Source organism: Vulpes lagopus, chromosome 1, assembly GCF_018345385.1.
Source record: "Vulpes lagopus strain Blue_001 chromosome 1, ASM1834538v1, whole genome shotgun sequence".
Taxonomy (NCBI): domain Eukaryota; kingdom Metazoa; phylum Chordata; class Mammalia; order Carnivora; family Canidae; genus Vulpes; species Vulpes lagopus.
The window spans coordinates 132,625,184-132,649,718 of NC_054824.1; the positions used below are offsets into that span (position 1 = coordinate 132,625,184).

Below are 24,535 nucleotides of genomic sequence, written 5' to 3' on the forward strand. Positions count from 1 at the left end.
ATTTGTTTATTTTTGCTTTTGCTAACCTTGCCTCAGGAGATTGGGCTAGAAAAATATTGCTGAAGTTGATATCAGAGCTTATTGCCTGTTTTTTTTCTAGGAATTTTGTGGTTTCAGCTCTTATATTCATGTCTTTAGATTTGATTTTCAGTTTATTTTTGTGTATGGTGTAAGAAAGTGGTCCAGTTTGATTTTTTTAATATGTAGCTGTGTAGTTTTCCTATCACCATTTATTGAAGAGACTGTCTTTTCCCCATTGTATATTCTTGCCTCCTTTGTCAGAGATTTATTGAGCACATAAGCATGGTCTTATTTCTGTCCTATTGATCTATATATGTATGTTTGTGTTAGCACTATACTGTTTTGATTACTATAGCTTTGTAGTATAGTTTGAAATCATGGAGCATGATAACTCCAGCTTTTTCTTTCTCAAGATTGCTTTGGCCATTTGGGGTCTTCTGTGGTTCCACACAAATTTTAGGATTATTTGTTCCACTTCTATGAAAATGCCATTGGTATTTTGATGCCATTTGGTATTTGGTATTTGGTATTTTGATTCTGCATTGGATCTGTAGATTACTTGGGTAGTATGGACATTTTAACAGTATTCTTCCAATCCAGCAGAATGGCATATTTTCCTCTTATTTGTGTCTTCTTCAATTTCTTTCATCAGTGTTTCATAGTTTTTAGAACATAGGGTTTTCACCTCATTGGTTAAATCTAATCTCTTAGATATTTTGGGGGTGCAATTGTAAATGGGATTCTTTTCTAATTTTTCTTTCTGATAGTTCATTATTAGTATATAGAAACACAACCAATTTCTGAATGCTTTGTATCCTATAACTTTATTAAATTCACTTATGAGTTCTAATCATTTTTCAGCAGAGTCTTTAGAACTTTATATAGTATCATATCTGTGAATAGTGATACTTTTACTAATTCCTTTCCAATTTGGATGCCTTTTATTTTTTTACTTGCCTAATTGGTGTGGTTAGGACTCCAGATACTATATTGATTAAAAGTGATGAGAACTAGCATCCTTGTCTATTTCTGATCTTAGGGGAAAAGTTTTAGCTTTACACTGTTGCGTATGATGTTAGCTCTGCATTTGTCATAAATGGCTCTTATTATATTAACATATTTCCTTCTATACCCACTTTTGAGAGTTTTCATTATAAAAAGACTTTGAATTTTGTCAGAGCCTTTTCTTCACCTGCTGAGATGAACATATGATTTTTATCCTTTGTTAATGTGATGTATCATGTTGATTGATTTGTGGATGTTAAACCAGCCTTGCATCTCTGGAATAAATCCCACTTGATTATGGTATATGATCCTTTTAATATATTGATAAATTTCCTTTGCTAATATTTTATTGATAATTTTTGAAACAATGTTCATTAGGGATATTAGCCTGTAATGTGTGTGTGGGGGGGAGAGGGGTATCTGTATCTGGTTTTGGTATCGGGGTAATGCTGGCCTCATAAAATGAGTTTGGAAGTGTTCCTTCCTCTTCAAATTTTTATCCTTATAATTTTCTTCTTTAACTTTGTTTTACTGTATTATTCTTTTTCTAGTTTTTTTAGTTGGTTACTTAATTGACTTCTTTACATTTATTAACCATCCTCATGTTCCTAGGCTATAACCCGTTTGGTGATAATGTATTCTTTTTAAAATATGCTCTTAGAATTCTGTTTCTTACTAACTTCTTTAGGATTTGTACACAAGTATTCTTAAGTGTAAGATTGGCTTCCCCCTCATCTTCCCTCCACCTCTTCCCTTCCTTTCCTTTTTGTGTGCCATTTTTATCAGTTTGGGCATCACTGTTTTGGTAGCATTTTGAAAGACTGATGCTAGTATTCATGATACCTGTGTGTTGCTTCTGTGTTTCTGGTGGCTAAGTGTACAAATGGCTCCAGGATATCTCTCTGATCATTCCTCCTCAGTGTCCTCCCCTGGATCCTTCTCTGACCCCCCTTTCATTGTTGGGATTTCCTTATGAGACCTCGTCTCTCAGTCTGTGTTGCCTGTTCTAATTTACCCAGTGAGTTCAGCAGCTTTTGAGGCTGGTGGCTGATATTTGACCTTGAGCTTTTGCCAAGGCCCATGGCTGCCTGCCTCCCTGCCTGTGTCTCTTCTTGTGTTACTTTCATTCATGGGGGCCTGTTATATATCACATACTTTGCTGGGGTTAAAAATACAGAAAGAAGTTCTATCCCTGACAAGGGAACTTTAAATCTATAGTCTAAGACAAGCAAGTGGCTAATTCCTCTAGCAGCTAAATGTAATGGAGCAGAGGGACATAGATGGTACCTTGGAAGCTCTGTGTTGGGGATGGCTACTTAGAAGCTCACATGGCATGTAACCAGCTCTAACTGAACTTTATTTTTCTCCCAGGAAAAAATAAAAATCCTGCATAATCTGTTCATTTCTCTACTTCGTGCAGTAGAGTCTCCCATGTTTCAAACATGGAGCTATCCTAGACTCCTTTCTCTTTCCTCTGCTTACCACCCCCACCCCCACCCCATTTAGAAATCTGACTGCTGAAAACCTCATTTCTCCATTCCCCTAGCTCGGTCCTATTGTTTCTTACCAGAATTACTGTGTCTTCTCATTCATTTGTTCCTCTGTGAATTTGTTTATTCATCAGAACTTTATTGAGCACCTACTATCTTCAGGTACTATTCTAGGCCCCAGGACATACACTGAACTAGACAAGGCCATTGCCCTCAGGGAGTACACACTCTAATAGGGTGCAGTGACCAAGTACATGAATAAATCAAGAATCTGAGGCTTCAAACATGTCTATGAAAAGAGACAGGATGAAGTTGGGGTGAGAGAATGAGGCAGGGACGGGGAAGACCTTTCTGAGAAGATGGCCTAAAGAAAGACTGTGATGGAGGACAAAGCAGTGAGAAAGCTTTGGCATGGCAGGTAGAAGAGGTCAAAAAGAGGTTGGTGTGACAGGACGGGGTAGGATCTAGGGAAGCAGTATGAGCTGAGCCTGGTGAGGCTGGCATCCTACAGGGGCTGCATCCCATGGGGACTTCTCTACTTTCTTCCTTTTCCTAATTCCGAGCAACTGGAAAAAAAATCCTCCTGAAATCAGATCTGACTATGCCATTCCTCCTCCATTTAAGAGAACAAACTCAAGTAAGCAAGTGAGTGAATGAATATATGAAAAAATGTTTTTATGGCTAGCAGGATGAAGCCCAAATGCCTTGAGTTGGTACAAGGACCTACATACTGGGTAGCCTTTACGTTCCTGTGACCTTGTCTCTGGCCACTCCTACAGTGTCTCTGGAGTTATCTCCTGTCTCCTGAATATGAAATGCAGGCCTAGGGGCAGGAGGCAGGCAAGAGGCTTTCCTTTATCTGTTCTCTTTTATTTACCACAGTTCTTCCTTTGAGTTCTCGCAGTTGGCAAATTCCTACTCCTGTAGGAGTCACCATAGATGTCCCCTTATTCACAAGGCCTTCGTGGCAAGATAGAAGGAGTTTCTGCTGCTTGTCCCCTGCTCTTTGCTCATGACTTACAAAAGAGAACTTGCTATGACCATACCTCAGACTGAGCAGTCCTCAGGGTGTACTTCTCTGTCTTCCTTTTAGTTGCTGCTTTGAGTCATTTCTCATTTCCCTCTTTGGCCCCAGGGCCCAGCAGTGTGCCTACCCAGAGTAGATGTTCAGTAAGTGCTTGAATGAAGATCTCTTTTAAATATCATTTGTTTTATGACTGTATTTGCCAATTGCCAGGTTGAAGGAAGGGCATGATTTAATCAGAATGCAGCTCTCTTGAAAGATGCCTTGGGTAATTTCTCAAGGTAACAACTCAATGCTTGAGATACTGGGGAGAGTCACGGTTTTATTCCTTTCTGAAAGTTAATGTTTTGAAAAATATTTACTGCCACAGGACAACTAAGTTCAGTATATGCAGGGGCCGAAAGGAGACCTGTGAGTGGAGCCAGACTTTTGCTCACAAAGGACTATGAATGTTTTCAAATAATTACAGAGAGAGAACTTGGTTGGGCTTCTAAAATTCTTCCTCATAGTGGAGGATGTCTGGTGACCACATGTCCGGGACTTTCTGGGGACAGGCCCAATTCCATGTAATTTAATTCCATTTCAGAGAGGTGATTTAATTCTTGTTTAATTAAATTCATTTTAATTCTTATAGCTTCATGTGAGTTTTCAAAGTACATAAATGCACAAGTCAAAATATAAAATCTTTGTCAGATTATATGTTCTAATTTTTGATTCTAAAAATGTGGTTGTGGTAATGGAAAAGCATATTAAGGCTGAAAGACTTGGGGAGTGGGGAGTGGAGAGTGTGATAATGTGATTTATTTTGAGAAATATATATTTGGTTATTACCCTCGTTTCTGACTCATAGCTCCCCAAACCTTTGAAACTTCCAAAGTGTTGAGAGTGATAAAGGTATATTTTGTTACGTTAGGTGACTTTTGGAAAGCACCTAAAGGTAGGGGCTGGTTGCCAAAAGAGGACCAACTCTGTGATTAAATGGTTGGAATTTTCAGTCCCACTCCCTGATTTCCTGGGGCTGGAGGTTGGATCCTCCATTGGCTGAAGACTTAGTCATAACTATATCATGAAGCTTCCATAAAAACCCAAGAGGACAGCTTTTTGGTCTTTTTTGGAGACTTTCCACTCTTGCGGAATCAGAATGCTCCTGCATACCACCAAGTTCTATGAAGACAGAAGCTCCTTTGTTTGGGAATTTGCCCTATATATCTCTTAATCTGGCTGTTTCATATTTTTTTTATCATATCATTTAATAAACTGATAAATATAAGTAAATGTTTCCGTGAGTTCTGTGAACCACTCCAGCAAGTTAACTGAACCTAAGGAGGAGGTTTTTGGAACCTCTAATCTGGTTAGTTAGAACCATAGGCATCCAAATTAGGGTGGGGGTCAATGTGGCAGTCTTGTAGAACTGAACTCTTAACCTAGGTTATTTGATGCTGTCTCTTAGTAGATAGTGTCAGAACTGAGTTGAATTGAGTTTAATTCTTAGATATCCTGCTGGTGTCCAAGAATTGCTTGAGCCCCGCAGCCCCCTCCCAGTGTTGGAATTGGGTTCAGAAACCCTAAAAGAAAGGGGTAACTATTACTTTTAAGAATAATTAATTAACAGGTCCAATCTCTTAAATCTTTTCTTGTCATAGGTGATTTTAAAATTATGTATCAGTTACTCTTGCTGCAAGAGTTACTTTTTGCTCAAGCCAAAAACAGTGACCTAAAACAGCATTTATTGCTTATGATTCTATGGGTCAGACATTTGGCCTGGTTCAGCTGAGAGAGGTTGATTATATCAGAGAGCTGCCGTTATCTGGTGGCCTGACTGGGTATAGTCTAAGATGGCCTCATTCACTTAGTTTGGCATTTGGTGTTGGCTGTTGGTGGGGCTTTGTGTCTTTAACAGCCTAGCCTACACTTCTTAACGTGGTAACAGCATTTCAGAAGGGCAAGTTCTAATGTGCAAACACTTTTCAAGCCTTGTTTGCATCCTGTTTGCTGATGTCCCATTGACCAAAGCAAGTCCCAGAGAAAATGGGCTCAATGTAGGACGGGGCTACACAAGAGTGAGGCAACAGGGAGGCATGGTCCTCTGGGAGCCTAGCACTGTTACAGTCCTCTACAAGCTGTCATTGGCATAATTCCTTCTTGAAATGGTACTAGTACTGGCATCCACTTCATCTAAAAGATGCGTCAAAATGTATAGGTATGGATGTATGTATAGGAATAAAAAGAAAATGAGATAGCAGTATGGAAAAAGATTGTATCTATTATGTGAAGATGGCTGCCTGTCACAATATTAGTAGTAATATAATGATATAAACTCAAAGAAATGTAGTAGCTTTTGACTTCTATCAAGAATGTTCATATTGTTGGATATTTGATAATATTAAGAAATTATTTTAAGTGGAACAGTATGGTGGTTATGGTTTTTCAAATATCCTTATCTTTTAGGGATATATACTAAAATATTTACAGATGATATGGTCTGGAATTTACTTCAAAGTCTGGGATTGGGGGCAGGGAGTAGAGTATAAATAACACAAGATTGGACAGGGTTGATACTTGTTGAGCTATCAGGGGCGATAAACACATCACAGTCTTCATATTCTCTTTCATACTTTGTGTATGTTTGAACATTTCCATGATAAAAACTTGAAAAGAGTATTCAGATCATTCACTAGCCTTAACAACTGATGGAAGTTGCCACAGATACCCCCCTAAACTGCTTCTAACTGCTTTCCTAGTAAGGTAGGGCAGAGTATGCAAGCCATCGTGGCTGGATTTGGCAACTGCTTGCTCCTCTTCTGGGTTTTAGTGTGTATAAACAGTGTTCTACATCTAATTGAAAGAACTAAAAGACATTTGCTGAGGGGCGCAGCAAGTGAAACACTTCCTCATTAGGGAGAGACTAGAGATTCTCTGGGACACTGCTGATCTCATCTTGTGTTTGCTGGAGGACACTCATTACACATGTCGTTAATTAGATTTGAGAGCACAGAATCGAAGGAAGAGTTGTGTTAAGTGCTGTCCTCTCCAGGTCCTTGCCAGCTCTACATGTTCTTGACTAATTTGTTGTGCTCCCTAGAATCTGAAGAATTGGGCACTGCTGTTGTGGCCCCACATGTGATCATAAAGCCTCTCTTTCTATCTTCAGTAGGTACTGGTGGTTCTATGATTCTTCTTGTAAGAACAAAATCATGAGTGAACACCAGGCCCAAATTTCATGTTATATAGTTGCTCACTGTGAGGCCCAAGGCTACCATTGAATCTACTGGGATTCTGTGGTTCATACCCCCTTCTGTGCACCCCATTCTCTTTTTAAAGAGATAGATGTTTTGCTGAGGCTCTGAACTTTAGAAAGCCCCCATTAAAATTTGTTTTATGAGGTTGCTTTGATAATTTTTCCAGATTTTTCTTTTCATTTAAACTTTTTGATTGTCTCCATCTTCTCTGACAAAAGGCAGTTAATGTGGGTTTCGCTTTGCGCACAGAGAGTGTGCCTCTCTCTGAAAGGAGCTGTGAGAGGCATGCTATTTGATCCTTGGATCTCTGAGGTTAGACAAGGAATTAGAAATATCTGAACTCTACTTTATCCCCTAATCTTATCATTCCAAATGTGTGCTTAATAAGAAGCAGAATCAATACTTTGGGTCAGGATAAGTTCAAATGGTCTAGAATTTTTATATCTAAAAATGAAGAAAAAATAACTGGTTAGAAATACTTTATAAATACTGTCCTTCATAAAGTGTGCAATCATTCTCAAACTTTCCCAGAGAATGTTTAACACATTTAAAGTGTTAATGTTGAGATGATAAATGTGGTAACCAAATGCATCCTGTCTTTCTTAGTTCCTGTAATGATATTGGAGAAGAGACCCCTTAGAAAACTGACTTTACAATGACATCTTATTTTTTGTTTTTTTCCAATGACATTTTCTAACAAGGCTTTTTCTGAACTCTTACCAATTGTTACCTCAAACCTTCCCAAATTATGTCTGACTAGTAAATTTTGGGAGAACAAATAGTCAAAATATTATTAAATTGTCCTCAGATATCTGAGAGTTTGTTATAAAATGTATCTGGGACAGAGATAGTTTTCACTAAATCAATCTTACCCAACAGCCACAGCTAGAGGAAACTAGAGATGGGACAGATAAAAGGGGGGTGCACCCCTGTGAAACTGGCCACATGTCCCAGGTGTTCATCCCTGTAGACCAGGATGAGAGTGGCCAACCTGACCTTGTCACAGTCAAGCTCACCTTTACTAGATGAGCATAGATGGCAAAACTTTGAACACAGGGGACCACTTATTTTGCAGTAGCTTAGTTTTCTATAGATAGGTGATATTAAGACCGTATCGCATGGTTAGCCAGTCTGGGTCTCCATTCTCTCACCTGTCTGGACTGAGCTGTGAAATGTGACCAGGAGCATCTGTAGGGCTGGAGAACTGGAATCTTTGGGGATGCAGGACTGTGGAACTCCTTGGTTACCTTGACAAGTCAGAGAGACTGCTGGACTTGGTTGGGACTGGCTCAGACTTGCCAGTTCTGTGAGATGGAGGAACTTGTGGGCAGCCTAGGCCCCTTCACCTGATGGCCTAGCTTGAGGAAGGATAGTCATATTTATTGAGTACCAGCCACATAAATCATCTTTATAGAAGCTCTTCTTACCTCAATCCTGCAAATGTAATATGATTAGCCTCACGTGGCAAGCTAGAGAAAAGGCAAGTAATTAGCTGAAGGCCACACCTGGTTTGTGAGTGGCACAGCTGGCATGCATGGAAAGGTCTAGTCTAGTCATCGACAACTCGTGCTTTTCCTACTTCCCAGTTTTAGCAAGGGCAGGCACAGGAATCACTTACAGAAGCTGGTGATACAGGTGAGCGTCGCCCCAGGCCGGGAAGAGCGGGCATGGATAAGGACGGAGCCATGCAAAAGCACATGGTGTCATAACCTAAAATGAGGCAGCCGTGGAGCAGGACCCAGGACAGAGCGAGATTAAGAGATGGCAGAGCTGGGCCTCCGGAGAGGGCGCCAACTAGGAGCAGGACTAAAATACCCTTTGGAAGAGAGTGGCGGTATGGGGGCACGGTGCCAGCTGGCTCGGCTTTCCACGAGAAATCCAGAGTGGCAAAGCGTAGGCAATTATTCTTCTGCACAAATATGCGTTACTTTTAAGAGGAGATGTAACAAAATCAACTAATCCAGAGGTGAAGTCTGTTTCTGGTGTGTATTTTTGTGACTAGCCTATGCAGGCTCCCTAGTGTAATTTCAGGCCCCGCCCCCTCCCCGGGGACCAGGCTGGGAGGCAGCCTGATAGCAGCAGTGCCAAGCAGAGGCACTGACCTCAGGCAGTACGTGCTGCTGCACTAGGCCTCTTGAAAGGATCCGTGGGTGAGGCCAGCCCCACTCACCTGCCTCTTGTGGCTTTTGCCTCTGACCAGAATCCTTGCCAGGCTCTTCTGAGCACCCTCGTTGGGAAGCAAGCTCAGGAATGATCAGATACTCGAGGGCTCACTGCAGTTGGGCTTCAGGACAGACCTCGCCTCTTGGACCAGAGCAGAGCAAAGGGCGGGCCAGGAGAGATGCAGCCCCGGAAACGACAGTGCTGGGCTCCAGGGTAAAGACCCTAAGTACAGAGTACTTCTCAGGCCTTCTTGGGGTATCTGTCCCATTTGATTGGGAAAATTACAGTGGCAAGCATCTTTAAGTACGCAGCCTGCACTTTGGCACGCGAGTGGTTGTGAAGATCTTGCAGAGAGGCTGAGTTAGCAGGATGGAAAGAATGTTAAGTCCCCATTAGGGCGACCCTGGAATGCAAATCACACCTAAGGTCTCTGAGAGGATGTCAAGTCTGACCTTGCACCGGGCGCTCTCTGCTTTTTCAGGTGGCACTGCGGCACGAGGATGGCGATGAGACTGCAGAGCCGCCCCCGAGCGGGCGCCGCGACCGGAGGAGGGCCAGTGTGTGTTCCGGTGGCAGCAGCAGCGCTGCGGGTGAGCAGCGGGGCCTGGACCGCAGGCGGAGCCGCAGGCACTCGGTGCAGAGCATCAGGAGTCCTCTGTCGGCCCCCACCAGTCCCTGCTCCCAGTCGGCTCCTGGCTTCAAGCCCAGTCAAGTAGGAGAGCACTGTGAAAAGTAAGTATTAACCCAGCCCTTGAGAGGGGTGGAAGGACCTTGAAAAGGTGGGAGGGGTCACAACTCCGCAGGTACTGACCCCCATGACTTGATCCCTGCCTCTTTTCCACCCTTCAAACACCACCCCCAGAGTCCCTTGGAATGTCCTATGGCAAGGGGTCCCCAGTGATAGGCACAGATTTGATCTTACTAAGCCCACGAGCTCTTCTTCATGCATTTGTGTTTTTGTATTCATATCTCACATAATATCTGTTCAGAAAATCTGTGCTTTATCAAATAGAAAAGCATCCAGAACACAAACTTTACCATCCTGTAAATGTAAGATCATAAGAGTCTTGAGATACTTGTAGCAGTACGTAATTGAGGTAGTTAAATAGAATAAGTCTTGTGTGAGTTAAATATAATGTATAAGTATAAACATGTATGCAAATATACATTATTTATAATAAATATATTTATGTATATGAGTAGATACATGTAAATTTCAGTAAATGTTATTGCCATCATTTTTGCCTTAAAGATATAAGGTATGATCTCTGCCCTTATCAATCTCACATGTGGGCTGGGAGAAAGTAAGAATAAGGAAGACAGATAGGAAGAAGTAAAAAGGTTGATCTCATGAGAAATTACATATGTGATACACACACACACACACAAACACAAAGTAATAAATTTTGACAAAATCTATAGGAACTTAGAAATGGTTCTTTAAAGCAGAAATGCAACAAAAGGATGGTCATGCTGTTCTGGAGTCTGGGTCCACTGATATCTTCCCAAGTGAATGCTGTCAGTTCCCTAGGATGATGGAGCTCTGGGGACCAGTCCATGCCAGCCAGGTCCACCTGGACTGACTGGCACACTAGCTTGCCAATGCATTACCACCTCCTATGGCATGTGGAAGCCCTGCTCACATCATTTGGCTGGAGCATTTTCTGTCATCATGGAGATCCACCTGGGAGCCAAACGTAGGTCATGAGTGCCTGGTGAAGAAAATAACTCAGAACTAAGTTGGATGACCTTAAGAGAATGATCAAGATATGTCTCTTCCTCTCCATCCCTAAGGGAGCATCCACCCCCCTATCTTGAGAGATGCCCTGAGCAGTCTGTTACTCATGGGATCACTTGATCCATGCCTCTGGGTGCCTCCTGACACAGAAGGAGAGGAAGGCTTTAGCCTGAGAGTGATGTGTAAGGCATGATCCACATTGACACCATTCTCTACCACATAACTATCCATCTGCAGATTTTTCTGCTCCTAAGAGTCTGCATAGAATGAGCTCTGTTATAATGAAAAGGAGAACAAAACTTCTAAACAGATTGAGGAATGAGAACATCTACCATTGCACCTTGTGGTCTAGTATCTTCAAGAAACTTAGTGCTCAAAGGACACTTAAAGTTCTCTTCAGCCCTGCTCCTAGCTAATGGCTTCAGAAATTAACATGGGGAGAAGTGTATATGGTGCGCAGAAAATCTATATTTAAAACCACCACAGATGCTGAAGAAAGTCATTTGGAGTCCTTATCAGTAGTATCTTGCTGTGTCCAACATGAGTCATGTAGATGCCAGTCTGTCTGTTTCTAACCTTTTCAATGATTCCCATATTGTGAGCCCTGATGGCCATGCCTTGTGACTGGTTGGCAAGGATGTCAGCAGTAGAGTGGACCACTGTGGGCACAGTTCACAGTTTTGAGGTGTGGGGCTTGGGGGGATCTGGAATGGGAAGCCACTCATGAAGCTCTGCATGCTTCTTGTCTCATTCTTTTCAAATAGGACTGATTTTTCATTTTTCTGAAATTAGTACTTTGATGTAAATTTATAGGTTTTATTTGAGAAGAATACACTGTCCCGCTTGTAAAGACAGATAACATTTTACAGACTGTTGATGAAGTAAGTGGCTTCATCCATGAAGCCTGTTGGAGGGGTTTTGCCCTCTGGCCCCAAAACAAGAGTATAATTTTGGCAGAGGTAGGAGTGGAATACAGGGAAAGGGTGACGAGAAGCCGAATGGGAAATGATCCCTGCATGCATAGCTTAGTCACCTGCTCAACATCTGTGCCTCCAAATAGGACCTTAGAATCAAGTAGTTCATTGTGTCAGACTCCCCATAGACCTTGAAAGACACAGAAGCATGCCTGACCTAGATCATTCTTCATCTATGTGAGCATTTTGGCCCTAGTTACTGCTAACTTGTAGCAACATGCCTTCCATATGCCACATAGGAATTTTAGAGTGGATTTTGTAATTCTGACTGAACCAATTGCCAGTACTTTAGAAAAGAAGATGATAGGTTAGAGATTCGTGTAGCCCTAAAATGCATATGGCATTCTCCACTCAGATGGTCCTTTCACATCATCTGAAATTCTCATGATGATCCTCTGTAGGATCTAGGAGGACAAGCATCTTCATCATTGTTTTACAAGTGAGAAGATGGGTTGCTGCTTTGTCATGATCCCAGGACGAAGGGACTGAGTTGTGGGTTAAAACACACATCTTCGGCCCTTGCCTTTCAATGTCCAAATCGCACATAACCACTTCCTGACCCACCATCCCTAAGCATAATGACTGAGTGAGAAGGAATTTTATTTACATACCATGTAGGTGTATTTTTTTGATATAAATATGAAAATTCAAAGAGTTGAAAAGGAGAAAATTTCAAAGTCTCCTTATGATTTAAGCCCGCTGGGCTATGTGCCTCAATTCAAGTAAGGATTAAGACTCCAAGCATGGATTGGTTTGCTTTGGTTTCTTAAAAAAAAAGAACTCTACACTGAACATTTATCCAAAAAGGTATGAGTTTATTGGTTATTGGTCATCTGTTACCTAAAAGCATCTCTCTTTTTTTTTTTTTTCCTGAAAGAGAGAGCACATGAGCATGAGAGGTGGCAGGGAGGGAAGGGGCAGAGGGAGAGAAATTTAAAATGTAAGTGTAAAGATAAAACTCATTATGGCCCACACACAGTCACAAAAGATGCTTTTAGGGGCACCTGGATGGCTCAGTTGGTTAAGTGCCTGACTCTTGTTTTCGGCTCAGGTCATGATCTCAGGGACACAAGGTTGAGCCCTGCATTGGGCTCTGTGCTGGGCTTGGAGCCTGCTTAAGAGTCTCTCTCTTCCCTCTGCCCCTCTCCCCACATCCCTCACTTGAGTGTGCTCTCTCTTTCTTAAAAAAATTTCATCTTTATACTTCCGTCTTTGCACTGGAAGAAACAAAAATGTTGATGCTTTCATTTTTTACCAAGAAAAAATTATTGTTAGCATCAAATGTGCGAAAGAACCAGTGTTGCTGGCTTAAACTATCAATAGTATATAATCTTAGGAGAGAAAACCTTAAAGCCTAGAGCAAGAGACCTTTCTATGCACTTCTCTCTGGGGCACCCCATTCTATCCCTGAACTTTCCTGTCAGGAAGATCATCTGACCTAAATGCACCCCATAATATTATAGTTCTTTTATTGCCTAGTATCCCAATACATGGATGAAATTTCCCCATCATGTTTCCCTATTCATCCTGGTTCTTAGCTCTGTCAGCACACACCAGGTCTTCTTCTTGCTCTGTATGTCTGTCTTTTTGATAATGAGCATTGCATGGGACTTTAATATGTGAAAAATTTCATCCTGTTGATTTCCACACAACATTCCAACCTGTCAAGGTAATTTTGAACTTTATTCAGTCACTAACGTTAGCAGTTGTGCCATCCAGCCTTTAGTCCTATGTATATTTTAATACACATGGAAGAGTGACCTGGCAGGTAGCAGATGATGACAACTGGCTGAGAGTGGATGGCACAGACTGCTGCCATGTGCCTCCAAGGTGGGGATTGGAAACTTTCTCTGTCGGAGGCCAGAAAGTCCAACTGTTAAGCTTTGCAGGTCAGACAGTCTCTGTTGCAGCCATTCAACTGCATTCTGCCTTTGTACAAAAGCAGCCATTGACAGCAGATAAGCAAATGAGCTTACTCATGTATGGACACCGAGATTGGAATTTTACATGTCATGAAATATCCTTCTGGTTTGTGTTTCAACCATTTAGAAATTTGAAAACCAGTCTTAGCTGATAGACTATATAAAAAGCCAGATTTGGCCAACAGACTATAGTTTGCCAGCCCCCATCATAAGGGGCTGGGTTTCTAGAGGGAGGTTGGGAGGGAAATGATCTGGAATGGGCAAAGAGGAGTACAAGAGGGCTGTGGGAGCAGCATGCTAAGTTCAGGGTGGGAGCAGGGAATATTCCATGAAGACATTGAGGCTATAGGGGATTTTGCTGAGAGCTGCTCATAAGTTCTCAGGGCACAGTGAATGGTTGAAGGGTTTGAAGAAGGCAGGAGTTGAGTTAGGTTAGGAGACATACAGAGCCAGCAAGGAGAAAGGGGATCTGGTGATGAGTCTGGGAAAGGTTGGGCTGCTCTGGGAGGTGGAACCAGCCTGGAGTCAGTCCTAGTGTTCCCACTGAGGTTGTGAGTCTCGATTGGAGTCAGTTCTGTCCCTCAGGACATTTGGCAATGTCTAGACATGTGTTTGGTTGCCATAATCAGGGTGCAGAGTGCTATTGGCTTCTGGTGGGTAGAGGCCAGGAATGCTGCTGAACATTCCACAATGCACGGGACAGCCCTCTGTAGCAAAAAGTTATCTGTTCTAAAATATCAGTAGTGCTAAATCTGAGAAACCCCACCCTAAAGGACAACAAGTAAATGGTTGTAATTTTCAAGTCCTCATTGGGATGATGCCAAGGTAGGGAGTCCTTTGGCTATTGGAAGGAGGGGGTGTCTTTCTTAGAAGCACATGGAACTCTGCGGCTGTACCTTCAAATGTTCATGTGTGTGGGTGCGCTTCAGGGAGGAGAAGTCAGGCAGGATATGATGTGGAGATGGAGTGTGGATCCTAGCATCAGAAGCTCAGTCCGCACCTGCTGGTGGAGAATAGGCTGTGGCTCCTAAAGAGTAGGGGGACACCCAGTCTACACAAGCCTTCACAGCCTGGCATTTGGAATCACTACAGTAGAGGACATAGGATGGTTGTATTGAAGCATGGGAAGAGGTGCTTAGCTCCAAAGAGCCATGCATCGATATAGATATGGCCCTGTATCTAAACACAGGGACACATGGAGGCACTGACTGCACAGCAACTCTGTTTTCAAATAAAAACGATACAGGATTAAAGATGTGGTACCAATTATTAATGCAATATAAAGTGGACAGAGTCAGACCATATGGTGTGAAGGAGATGGTAATGGTGATTAACAGCTACAATAGTGGCTCACCTTTCCTAGGCACCAAGTTATCTGCCATACCTTATACTGAGAACCATGGTGTACTAAGTCTATTTTCACCATCACCCCATGACGTAAGGTGGCATTAGGATCTCCATGTGGCAGGAGGAGAAACTGAGACACAGGGAGTGAAAGGAACTGTCCAGAGTCCCACAACTGGTAGGACTGGTTATAGAGTTCATGATGGAGCTGGTTTTAGAGTTCAAGTGGTCTGTCTCCAGAGTCCCTATCTTTCATCATTTTGTTCAACTCCTTTTTTTTTTCTATGATTCTGTAGAAATAAATATCCTTGGTACTTGGCAATTAATAAGCAACTATCAAATACACATTGCCATCTTTTTATATTGCCACTTCCAGATTTTTATGTCAGTACATTTAAACAAGTTATTGCTTGGTGTTCCATTATATGGGTGTACTGTAAAAACAAGATGCCTTCATTCATTTTGCTGTGGCTTGACTTCAATTTTTTTTCTTGTACCAAACTTTCTGGAATAAGCATACACACATGTATTTATACACATATGTTAGCATTCTTTTAGGAGAAATTCTTAGATTCTAGATCAAAGAAAACTTACATTTTATTTTTTTTTATTTATTTTTTATTTATTTATTTTTAATACACAAAGCTGTACAATGAAGAAGCAACCACCCAGCGCCCCCCAATTGTCCGCCCCCTTGCTCTTCAAATAGTGAAACTCTTCTCTCGGTTTCTTTTTTTTTTTTTTTTTTTAATTTTTATTTATTTATGATAGTCATCAGAGAGAGAGAGGCAGAGACATAGGCAGAGGGAGAAGCAGGCTCCATGCACCGGGAGCCCGATGTGGGATTCGATCCTGGGTCTCCAGGATCGCGCCCTGGGCCAAAGGCAGGCACCAAACCACTGCGCCACCCAGGGATCCCAAAACTTACATTTTAAATATTAATATCTCCATGTTGGCTTTCAAAACAGTGATACCACTTCCCTGTCCTCCACCCTCTGCAAGTAACTGACCATTTTCTCACATCATCACCAGCATGGGGTATTAGGAATTGTTCAGAAGGTGAGTGTTTTCTGAAGAGTGAAATCTGATGCTTCAGCATCTTACTTTGCACTTTTGCATTACTACTGAGGTTGTCCTTCTTTAATTGCCTCATTGGATGTTGAAATTTCCTCTCGTGAGTGCTGCCTGTTTATATCCTTGGCCCATTTGTCTCCTGAATGGTTTGTCCATTTTAATTGATGAGCAGCTACTCTATTTTAATATGGAAATTTTCAGATACAAAAGCAGATGGATTGTAAGTGTCCTTTCTACATTATAGATAATTTTTGACAACCATGTCACAAATATTTTTCCTTGTCTATTACATATCTTTTCATTTCTGATGACTCTTGGTGTATGCATAAAATATATTGCTAGGGGGATCCCTGGGTGGCACAGCGGTTTAGTGCCTGCCTTTGGCCCAGGGCGCGATCCTGGAGACCCGGGATCGAATCCCACGTCGGGCTACCTGCATGGAGCCTGCTTCTCCCTCTGCCTGTGTCTCTGCCTCTCTCTCTCTCTCTCTCTCTCTGTGTGACTATCATAAATAAATACAAAAAAAAATTAAAATATATTGCTAGGGTATCCAATTTGTTAGTCTCTTCCTTGCCGGTTTTAGGTGACATGCTTATACAGGAAAGTGTATCCTCTTTCTAACCAGGCTCTATGTTGCCCGGGGAAGATGCTTTGCTTTTCTTCCTTCACTATCTAGGAGATACGTAGTGATTGCAGGAGCCATCACTTATGGGGCACTGACTTTGTGCTTGCCATTGTACTAAGCAGTTTTGCATGTATTGTAAACTATATGAAGAAAGTGGGAGAATCTTCGTCCATCTTACAGATGAGGAAACTGAGGCACAGAGCATCAAAAGAGCTGGCCCCAGATCTCACCGATGGTAAGCAGCACAGCTGGGTTTGAACCCGTTCACTCCTAGTCCAGAGCATGTGTTCAGAACCAAACATCCCTGGAACTAAGCTCTGAACCTATAGAACCTATTCAATGGTAACAACTTTTTCTCTTTTGAGGATGAATCAGATTTGTTGAAAAAGCAAAAAATCATTCAGAGCAAATATTTACTGTGACTTGGAAATCCTAATGAGCTGTATTGTTTATAGCCACTTAGATTTTGATCTTGAGATAACCACACTGATTTGCTTGTTTTTCTCAAAAATTGGCACTGCAGAGGGTTCCTAAGGAGTTCTGAAAATGAGCAACATCAGAACAAGCCTCCCCTGTTAATCATAACTAGGCAGCCATTATCTTGGTGATAGAGGAAGGAAGGAAGGTAGAAAGAGCAGACATTCCTCTGGTTGAGAGGAAGCCACAGTTAATAGCTACTGGAGGCTAGGCCGTCCTCACCTTTTGGGGGCTCATACCTAATGTGTACCAATTAGTGGCCTGGTGAGTGGTGGGGAAAAAGGGAGCCAAGCCTTGGGGCTGAGCCTCAGAGCAGAGAACTGGAAAGAGGCAATTGGAGAGGGAGTTGTTGTCTATTTTCCTGCAGAAATAGGAAGAGGTGTTGGCTCCTCTCCACCAGCCACAGGAACCAGTGGGCAAAGGGGAGCCTAATTATGGAAACATTAGCAGGGTGGGTGAGCTCATCTTCCCATATTTTGACAGGAAGAGGCGTGTTTGGATGCTGAGTGCTAGGGCAGTACATTGCTCTCTGGTCTGTCTTCCACCTTGTCCACAGGACTTCATAGCCAGGGGTCACAGAATTCTTGGCCAGAATGTTGCTGCAGGGTCTTTAGCAGAAATAGCAGACTAGTCCTAGCTCTCTCTTTTTGTTTTTTTGGAAACAGTTAACCATGAGTAGATTGGCAGACAAACGTGTGAGATGAGTAGGTGTTGTGTAATTGGTGCTAACCTGTGAGATCTACACCTGGTGACTTGCTCAGTCCTGGCTTCTGGGGGAAGGTTTGGCCAAGTGCAGTAAAGGAACAGCAGCTGAGGTGGCTGAGAGCACAGGGTAGGTCTGTGGGTAAAGGTCACAGCCACAGCCTGCACTTCCCTGCCAGGTTTGGCCTCAGTCTTCTCCCCGATAAACTCTTTAATAGGGTGGTGGGTGATTTTAAAGAGGCAGCACAAATGTGTGCTTAGCTCACCGTTATTATTATTATAGTCACTCCATGCCCTGGAGCTTTCCTGGGTTTTGTTCTGTTAAAGAAGGTAATTGTTAAATAAATACGGATGCAAAGCTGAAGAGAAGATTTATGCACTGGCATAAACATGCTAGAGGATTTCACAACAGCCAGATTAACAACCACTGGTACCATGGGCTGCAAGTGGCTACCTGGGAAGATTTATCTGATGGCAGATGATTTGTTGTAAATGGGATTCACGACAAGGGATGTGACCTTGTGAGGTAGGTATGATTAGAATACAGCCAGTGATTCAGGTTTACCATTTACTGTCGAAGAGGCCCTTTCTGGTTTCCCGAGTATTGAATGGAGTATTGAATGTTTTGGGGTCGGCAGGAAGGAAAAGTGCTGGGGGGCAGAGGGGAGTGAGCCTGGAACTGGTAGACGTAGGCCAAGAAAAGACAGAAGCATTGAAGCCAGAGGAAGAGGTGGCTTTGCAGAGCTCCTATTGATTTCTGGGGCAGGATCTCTGGTTTCTCAAAATTTCACTGTGACTAGATTGCAGATTTCTTGGGAGTTTGGACTCTGCTGCTCTTTATAAATTGAAATTTAACTGACATATTCTATTCTATTAGTTCCATGTGTACAACATAGTAATTCGACTAGCCTTTGTATACATTTGGAGCTTTGCCAAACTGAATTTGAGAATCTTGCTAGATTCTGAAGAAATCGGCAAAATTTTATCCTTACAACTGAACAGAACCTCCAGTGAATTTGAAGTGACCCATGATCAGGGCTGTGTCCGGATGAGACTGCTGGGAGGAGCAGAGAGCTGGTGGCGACAGCCCAGGAGAGGGCCTGACTCAGGCAGTGGCTGGGGGAGTGGCAAATAGGAGCAGGTGAGGAGACAGCACATTTACAGGACGGTGACTGGATTTGATGGTGAGAGAAAGGAGTCTGGGTGATTCCCAGGCAGCCGCTAGCCCAGCATCCTGGGGTGGCTGTCAGGACACTTTGCAAACCTTGGGCATTAAGTGTGTCTGTCAGTGGGTCACAAGTACAGCTTCCCCTGGTCAGCTGTAGAGACATTTCTGGTATTCAGGTATGGGTAGATGATGGTTGAAGTCTAGGCTTAAATGCCATAACCCAGGGAGAAACCAAGTGAGCAGAGAAGTGACTAGTTAGAGCCCTGGAAAGCAAACTGTAGAATTCTCATCCTGTGAAATGCCGGAACCGAGAAGCTCACTTACTTGCCAAGTCAATGAACCTTGAAATCGGTCGTCTTCAAGTGTGAATATTTTTCAAGCTAGAGTGGCCTGCCCTAGTGTGATGTTTCAAGAAGAGACAGCCTTTATGGGGAGAGCCATAGTGAGCACATTTCAAAGAGCAGGAAAGGTTCTTGTTTCTCATTAAATCTTTGACTTGCTCTGGGAATTTACTTTCGGTGTCAAGCCTGCTTCCCCTTGACCGGGGCAAACACCACATTTCCTATAATGTGCACCTTCTCCTCCAATGTTCTGAATGTTCAAAGCCCTTTCCAGAGGAGCTTGCTTTTCCTTGGTAGTCCGTGTGGGTGTGGGTGGTCCTTCTGGAGAGTGAGCATCTGTCTCTCTCTGTCTTGTGCAATTCCCAGGATGCCTTTGGAAATGGAGCAGAGGCTTTCTAATGATTCCTGAGTGAGCTGTTTGGGTCCAGTCATGCAAGGAGGAATGTAATTGCCTTTGCTTGACAAGAGTCTGTGGAGGAAGCTCGGTGGTAACTCTTCACTTACAAAGGTTGAATGAACAGGGAAATTAAACCCAAAAAATGTAGATTGAAGAAGCTAAATCTGACCTGGTGAAAAGAAAGAGTGGCCAGAGGTGTGACTGGTGAGGCATTTTGCAGGACGAGGCTTTGGAGATTGAAGGGGATAAGCCCAAAGAGAGAGACCTGGCTTGATGGCATTCTTGTCTCACAGTATGTGGTCAGCATGCTGACCGTGATCACAGAAACATCATATTCCTATTCAAAAAATATTTATTTCTGAGTGAAGTAATGTTTATGGTTCAAAAACTGACCAAAATTAACATGGACTATAGCCATGGTCCAAATATGTCTCATTGTGGTGCTCTCAACTGAGTCTGTGCTAGTGAGATGGGACCTTGGTGGGATGAGCAAGGGGTGAGAGCTGTAGACTCATTGTGCACTTGAATTCAGTGAGAAGAGACATTGATGTGCTGGAAAGAATCTGGAAGAAGAAAGGATTAATGGCTTCTTCCAGTCCTTATATTGACAAGGTTTTGTTTTTGTTTTTGTTTTGCCACAGAGAAATAGTAACAGCAGAGGTAGCATATAGCATCGTAGTTAGGAGCTTGGATGCTAGAGTTGCACTACTTGGGTTCAGATCCTTACTAGCTGTGTAACTCTGGGGAAACTCCTTAACCACTCTGCTGGACTTCCTCATCTGTGAATGGAGTAATAATAGTACCTACCTCAGGGCTCCTGTGAGAATTCAAGGAGCAAGCCAGGCTAAGTGCTTAGAATGATGAGAATGGCCCACACAGAGTATATTTAAAAACTAGAGAGGATCCCTGGGTGGCTCAGTGGTTTGGCACCTTCCTTCTACCCGGGGCATGATCCTGGAGTCTGGGATCAAGTCCTGCATCGGGCTTTCAGGCTCCCTGCATGGAGCCTGCTTCTCCTCTGTCTGTGTCTCTGCCTGCCTCTCCCTCTCCCTCCCTCTCTCTCTCTCTCTCTCATGAATAAATAAATAAAATCTTAAAACAAATAAATAAAAACTAGAATAAATGAGAGACTACAGGCCCCTATCTCCACCTCAGTAGACCCTGCTTTCCTTGGAGGGATCCCTGAGAGGTGGAACCCAGCCAAGAGGGAAGCCAGCCTTGTCCTTTGGGAATTCAAGGAAGCCTGGGCACATCTAGGACAGGTATCTGCAGCCTAAATGCCTTTTGATGATCGTGATAGAGCATGCTTCCCAAAGACACAAGAACTCAGAGAGGAATTCAGAAACAATTATATCACACTTTAGGAATATTCAACTATGGTATTCACATTGCCCCAGAGAAATAATTTCATTCCTGAGAGGTTTGGTGGGTTTTTTTTTCCCTCTCAACTGTGTGTGGTTCTGGTTTTATAAACTTGAGATTAAAAATGGCTAGTGATAAGCCCCCATGAAGAAGTGGCCAGTCCGGGCCTGCCACATGCAGGCATCTATCTCGCAGAGGTGTTGGATGGGATGGAGAGTATAGTGACCTGTGTCAGCAGCAGACTTCCAAACTGAAACAAAAACTGACTTAACTGGACTTTAGAAGATATAGAAAAACATTTTTTTCCACCTATGACAAGCTTTGTAAAGTTGCCTTTGAAATAGAAAGGTCAATAATTTTGATCATGAGATGGGAAAAAAAGCAAAGATGAGGTACCTTTGTGTCTGTAAAAACATGGCTGGGGCTAGGGTCTATATCATGATAGCTCATGTCTGTAAGTAAATGAGCAAGCCACCAAACCTCTGGAAGAGAAATCCCCAATATTGAGCATCTTATTTCAGAGTGATTTCACATGGATAGACTTCTTAATATTGATATTTTATGAGCCTTGATATTAGGATTACTGCTTTGAGTTTGTGGCAGAAACACTAGTTTACGGGCTAAAGGAAAACAAGATCATGTTCATTCGTTCATTATTCATCCAGCTCCTATATTCTTGTGTCTGCCACATTCTTGGTTCTGGGATACAATGGTGGAAATGACCCTTATGAAGCCTCAGACAGTGAGTGTGTAAGTAGTGTAACAAGGAAATGTGTGCAGCTTTGGAAGGAGGCTTTAAAGGAAGTAAACTACTGTGTGGTAGAGGGTAGTCTGGGATATGAGGGTATACACTTGAAGAGAACTTGCAGAAGGGCACAAAGCTAGGGGGAGGGATTTCATTACAACATCACATGTAGGAGCAAAGAACTGGAGACTGGCTAGCTAAAGTAGGATGTGAAATAAGCATATGATGGAATGCAACCAGCAATTATAAGAAATGCACCAAAACTAGAAGTACTGACCTTCTGACTATATGCTGCTGTACAAAAACTTGCTGCATAAAATGATTATATAATAATCTATGTTTAAATATTCTTTTAATCTGGAGATTTACCCACCAGATTTGTAGCAGTGGATATCCCTGACCAAAGGGAACTTAATTGTTATCAGTAGTAGTATGCTTTTTTGAAGGACACATGTATGCCTGTAATAACATCTGAATTTTTAAAAGGTTCTTTAGAAGAAAGGATAGTGGGAGGGGGTGGTCTAAGATATCTCCTCAGGAATTTAGGCTGAATCCTGAAAGATGAGAAGAACTCCCTGGGCTGAGGGAGGGATTGCCATGCTTAGTGGCAAAGAGAGGAAAGGGCTTGGTGTGTCCAGGGAACTGGTAGGGGATCTCAAGAGACAAGATCATAGAGTGTGGATGGGGACACAGAAGTGCCACGGGGGTGAGACAAGGTTGCACCGCCAACAGGGTAAGTCCTGTGGGAGGTTGGAAACCATAGCATGGAGTCTGGTGGCTATTTGACATGTAAGACTTAGCCACATAAATCTGAAGAGATGCCTGTCTGGCTGGTGGGGATCAGATTGGAGGTGAGGAAAAGTGGACATTGGTACTCTGGGTGGTAGCTATTGATGCAGAACTATTGAAAAACACTGGGACCTTGGACTAGGGCAGTGGTTCTCAACCCTGTGGAACACTGACAATAATGCATGCTCAGACTACACCTTAAGATGGTGGAATATGGGGCACCTGGGTGGCTCAGTGGTTGAGTGTCTGCCTTTTGCTCAGGTCGTGGTCCCAGGGTCCTGGGATCAAATCCCTCATCGGGCTCCCAGTGGGGGAGCCTGCTTCTCCCTCTGCCTGTGTCTCTACCTCTCCTTCTGTCTCTCATGAATAATAATAATAAAAAAAAAGATGTTGGAATAAGCTTCTGAAGGGAGGACCTAAGCATTAACATTTCACTTATTTTTTAAAAAAGATGTTATTTATTTATTAATGAGATGTGGGGGTGGGGGTCAAGACCAAGAGAGGGAGAAGCAGGATCCCTGTAGAGCAGGGAGTCCAATATGGGACTCAATTCCAGGATTCTGGGATCATGACCTGAGCTGAAGGCAGACACTCAAACAACTGAGCCATGCAGGCGCCCCTAACATTTTAAAATTATGTATCTCATGGATGGGAATCATTAGGCTGGAGGTTGCTATGGGCCATGGAGAATTTGAGGCCCACACTGGAGAAAGAATCAGTAGTCCTCACTGCTGGATCTCCCAGGACTGCCCTCTCGGACCAGGCTGAGCCCCTTATGGACTGGTGGCACATATCCAGTTCCTTTGGGATGGTCCTTGTAGATAGTTCTTGGCCTTTCCTGCTCGTTTATTCTCTTCCTATTACCTTCTTTTTACACAATTCAGTTTTCATTGGCATCTTCACAGGCAGATGGCCAGTGAAGTAGAAAGCAAATGCTACCCACACAAGTCCATGTGGTTACTATTGGTAATTTGGAGGCATGACTTGAGGGGGTAGAAATAGAAAATGAGGTTGTTGAGAAAAACCCTGGCTGAAATGTAAGATTTGAGGTTTATCTCCAGATGTCAATTATCTGTACTTTATTACCATATTAAGAGTTGACTCTGGTGGGTTCAAGTCTAAAGCATGTGAAAGGGCAATTAGAATTCTAGAAGCAAACTGAGTCATGAGTTAGAAAGATATTACTGCACACAAACTCTGAAACACATTGCCTTCCTCATGGTGGTTGCATTTGGTATCTGGTTCTCAAAGATGGACATATCCTGTTTCTGTGATTTATAGCTAAAAGTTTTTCACTCTTTAGTATACCTCTCTTCCCATCTGTGAGAAACATGAGACAATATGTGTAAGAGGGGCCATTATTTGAAACATTTAAAATTAAGCTTGACCAGTAAACATCTTATTAGACTAGTAGTTGCACAAGTTCTAGAAATGGGAGAATTTATTTAACGTCCATACAATTTTGTGTCTTCCATTATCAAAGGCCACTCCAGCTGGAAGCTCCCATCTTGCTGTTTTACTTTATTATGTGGGTGAGATAAGTAAGAAGTCAAGCTAGACATGCGGCAGGGCTGTTTTCATCTCTGGAGGCTGCCGTCTTGAAACCTCAGCTTGGGACTTGGCATCCCTTTCACTTCCAAAAGCCCATAGAGAATTCTAGTCCCTTTATCTTAGTTTCACTTCTCTCCTAGATTTCTAAGGGACATTTAACACAATTTACTAGTATCTGTGGCTTAGAATAAAGTGTTTTATTGGTCTTTTTATATCAAAATCAAAGCACACTCAAAGTAGTGAGTTGTCTCACTACTGTCTGTAGTTATCATTGGATTGATACAATTAGCTTGGCACCTGAATTACCTTTATGCCTGTTAGCTGCAACCTAGCTAATGTATTTTTTTCTATGGCTGTTTATACTCTATAGACTGGAATTCCATT

General features: G+C 42.6%; 1 protein-coding gene across 13 annotated transcripts in view; it reads left to right on the plus strand.

The window, feature by feature from the left end:
• Nucleotides 1-24,535, plus strand: part of FHOD3 (formin homology 2 domain containing 3) — a 462,694-nt gene that overhangs the window by 310,120 nt on the left and 128,039 nt on the right. For 12 of the 13 annotated variants that reach the window (XM_041743118.1, XM_041743137.1, XM_041743156.1 and 9 more), the window contains one exon: nucleotides 9,424-9,674. In XM_041743118.1, the coding sequence (XP_041599052.1) occupies nucleotides 9,424-9,674 (251 nt within the window). Of the gene's footprint in view, nucleotides 1-8,888; nucleotides 9,156-9,423; nucleotides 9,675-24,535 lie in introns of those variants that run through there. The other variant, XM_041743211.1, reaches the window with a different exon arrangement.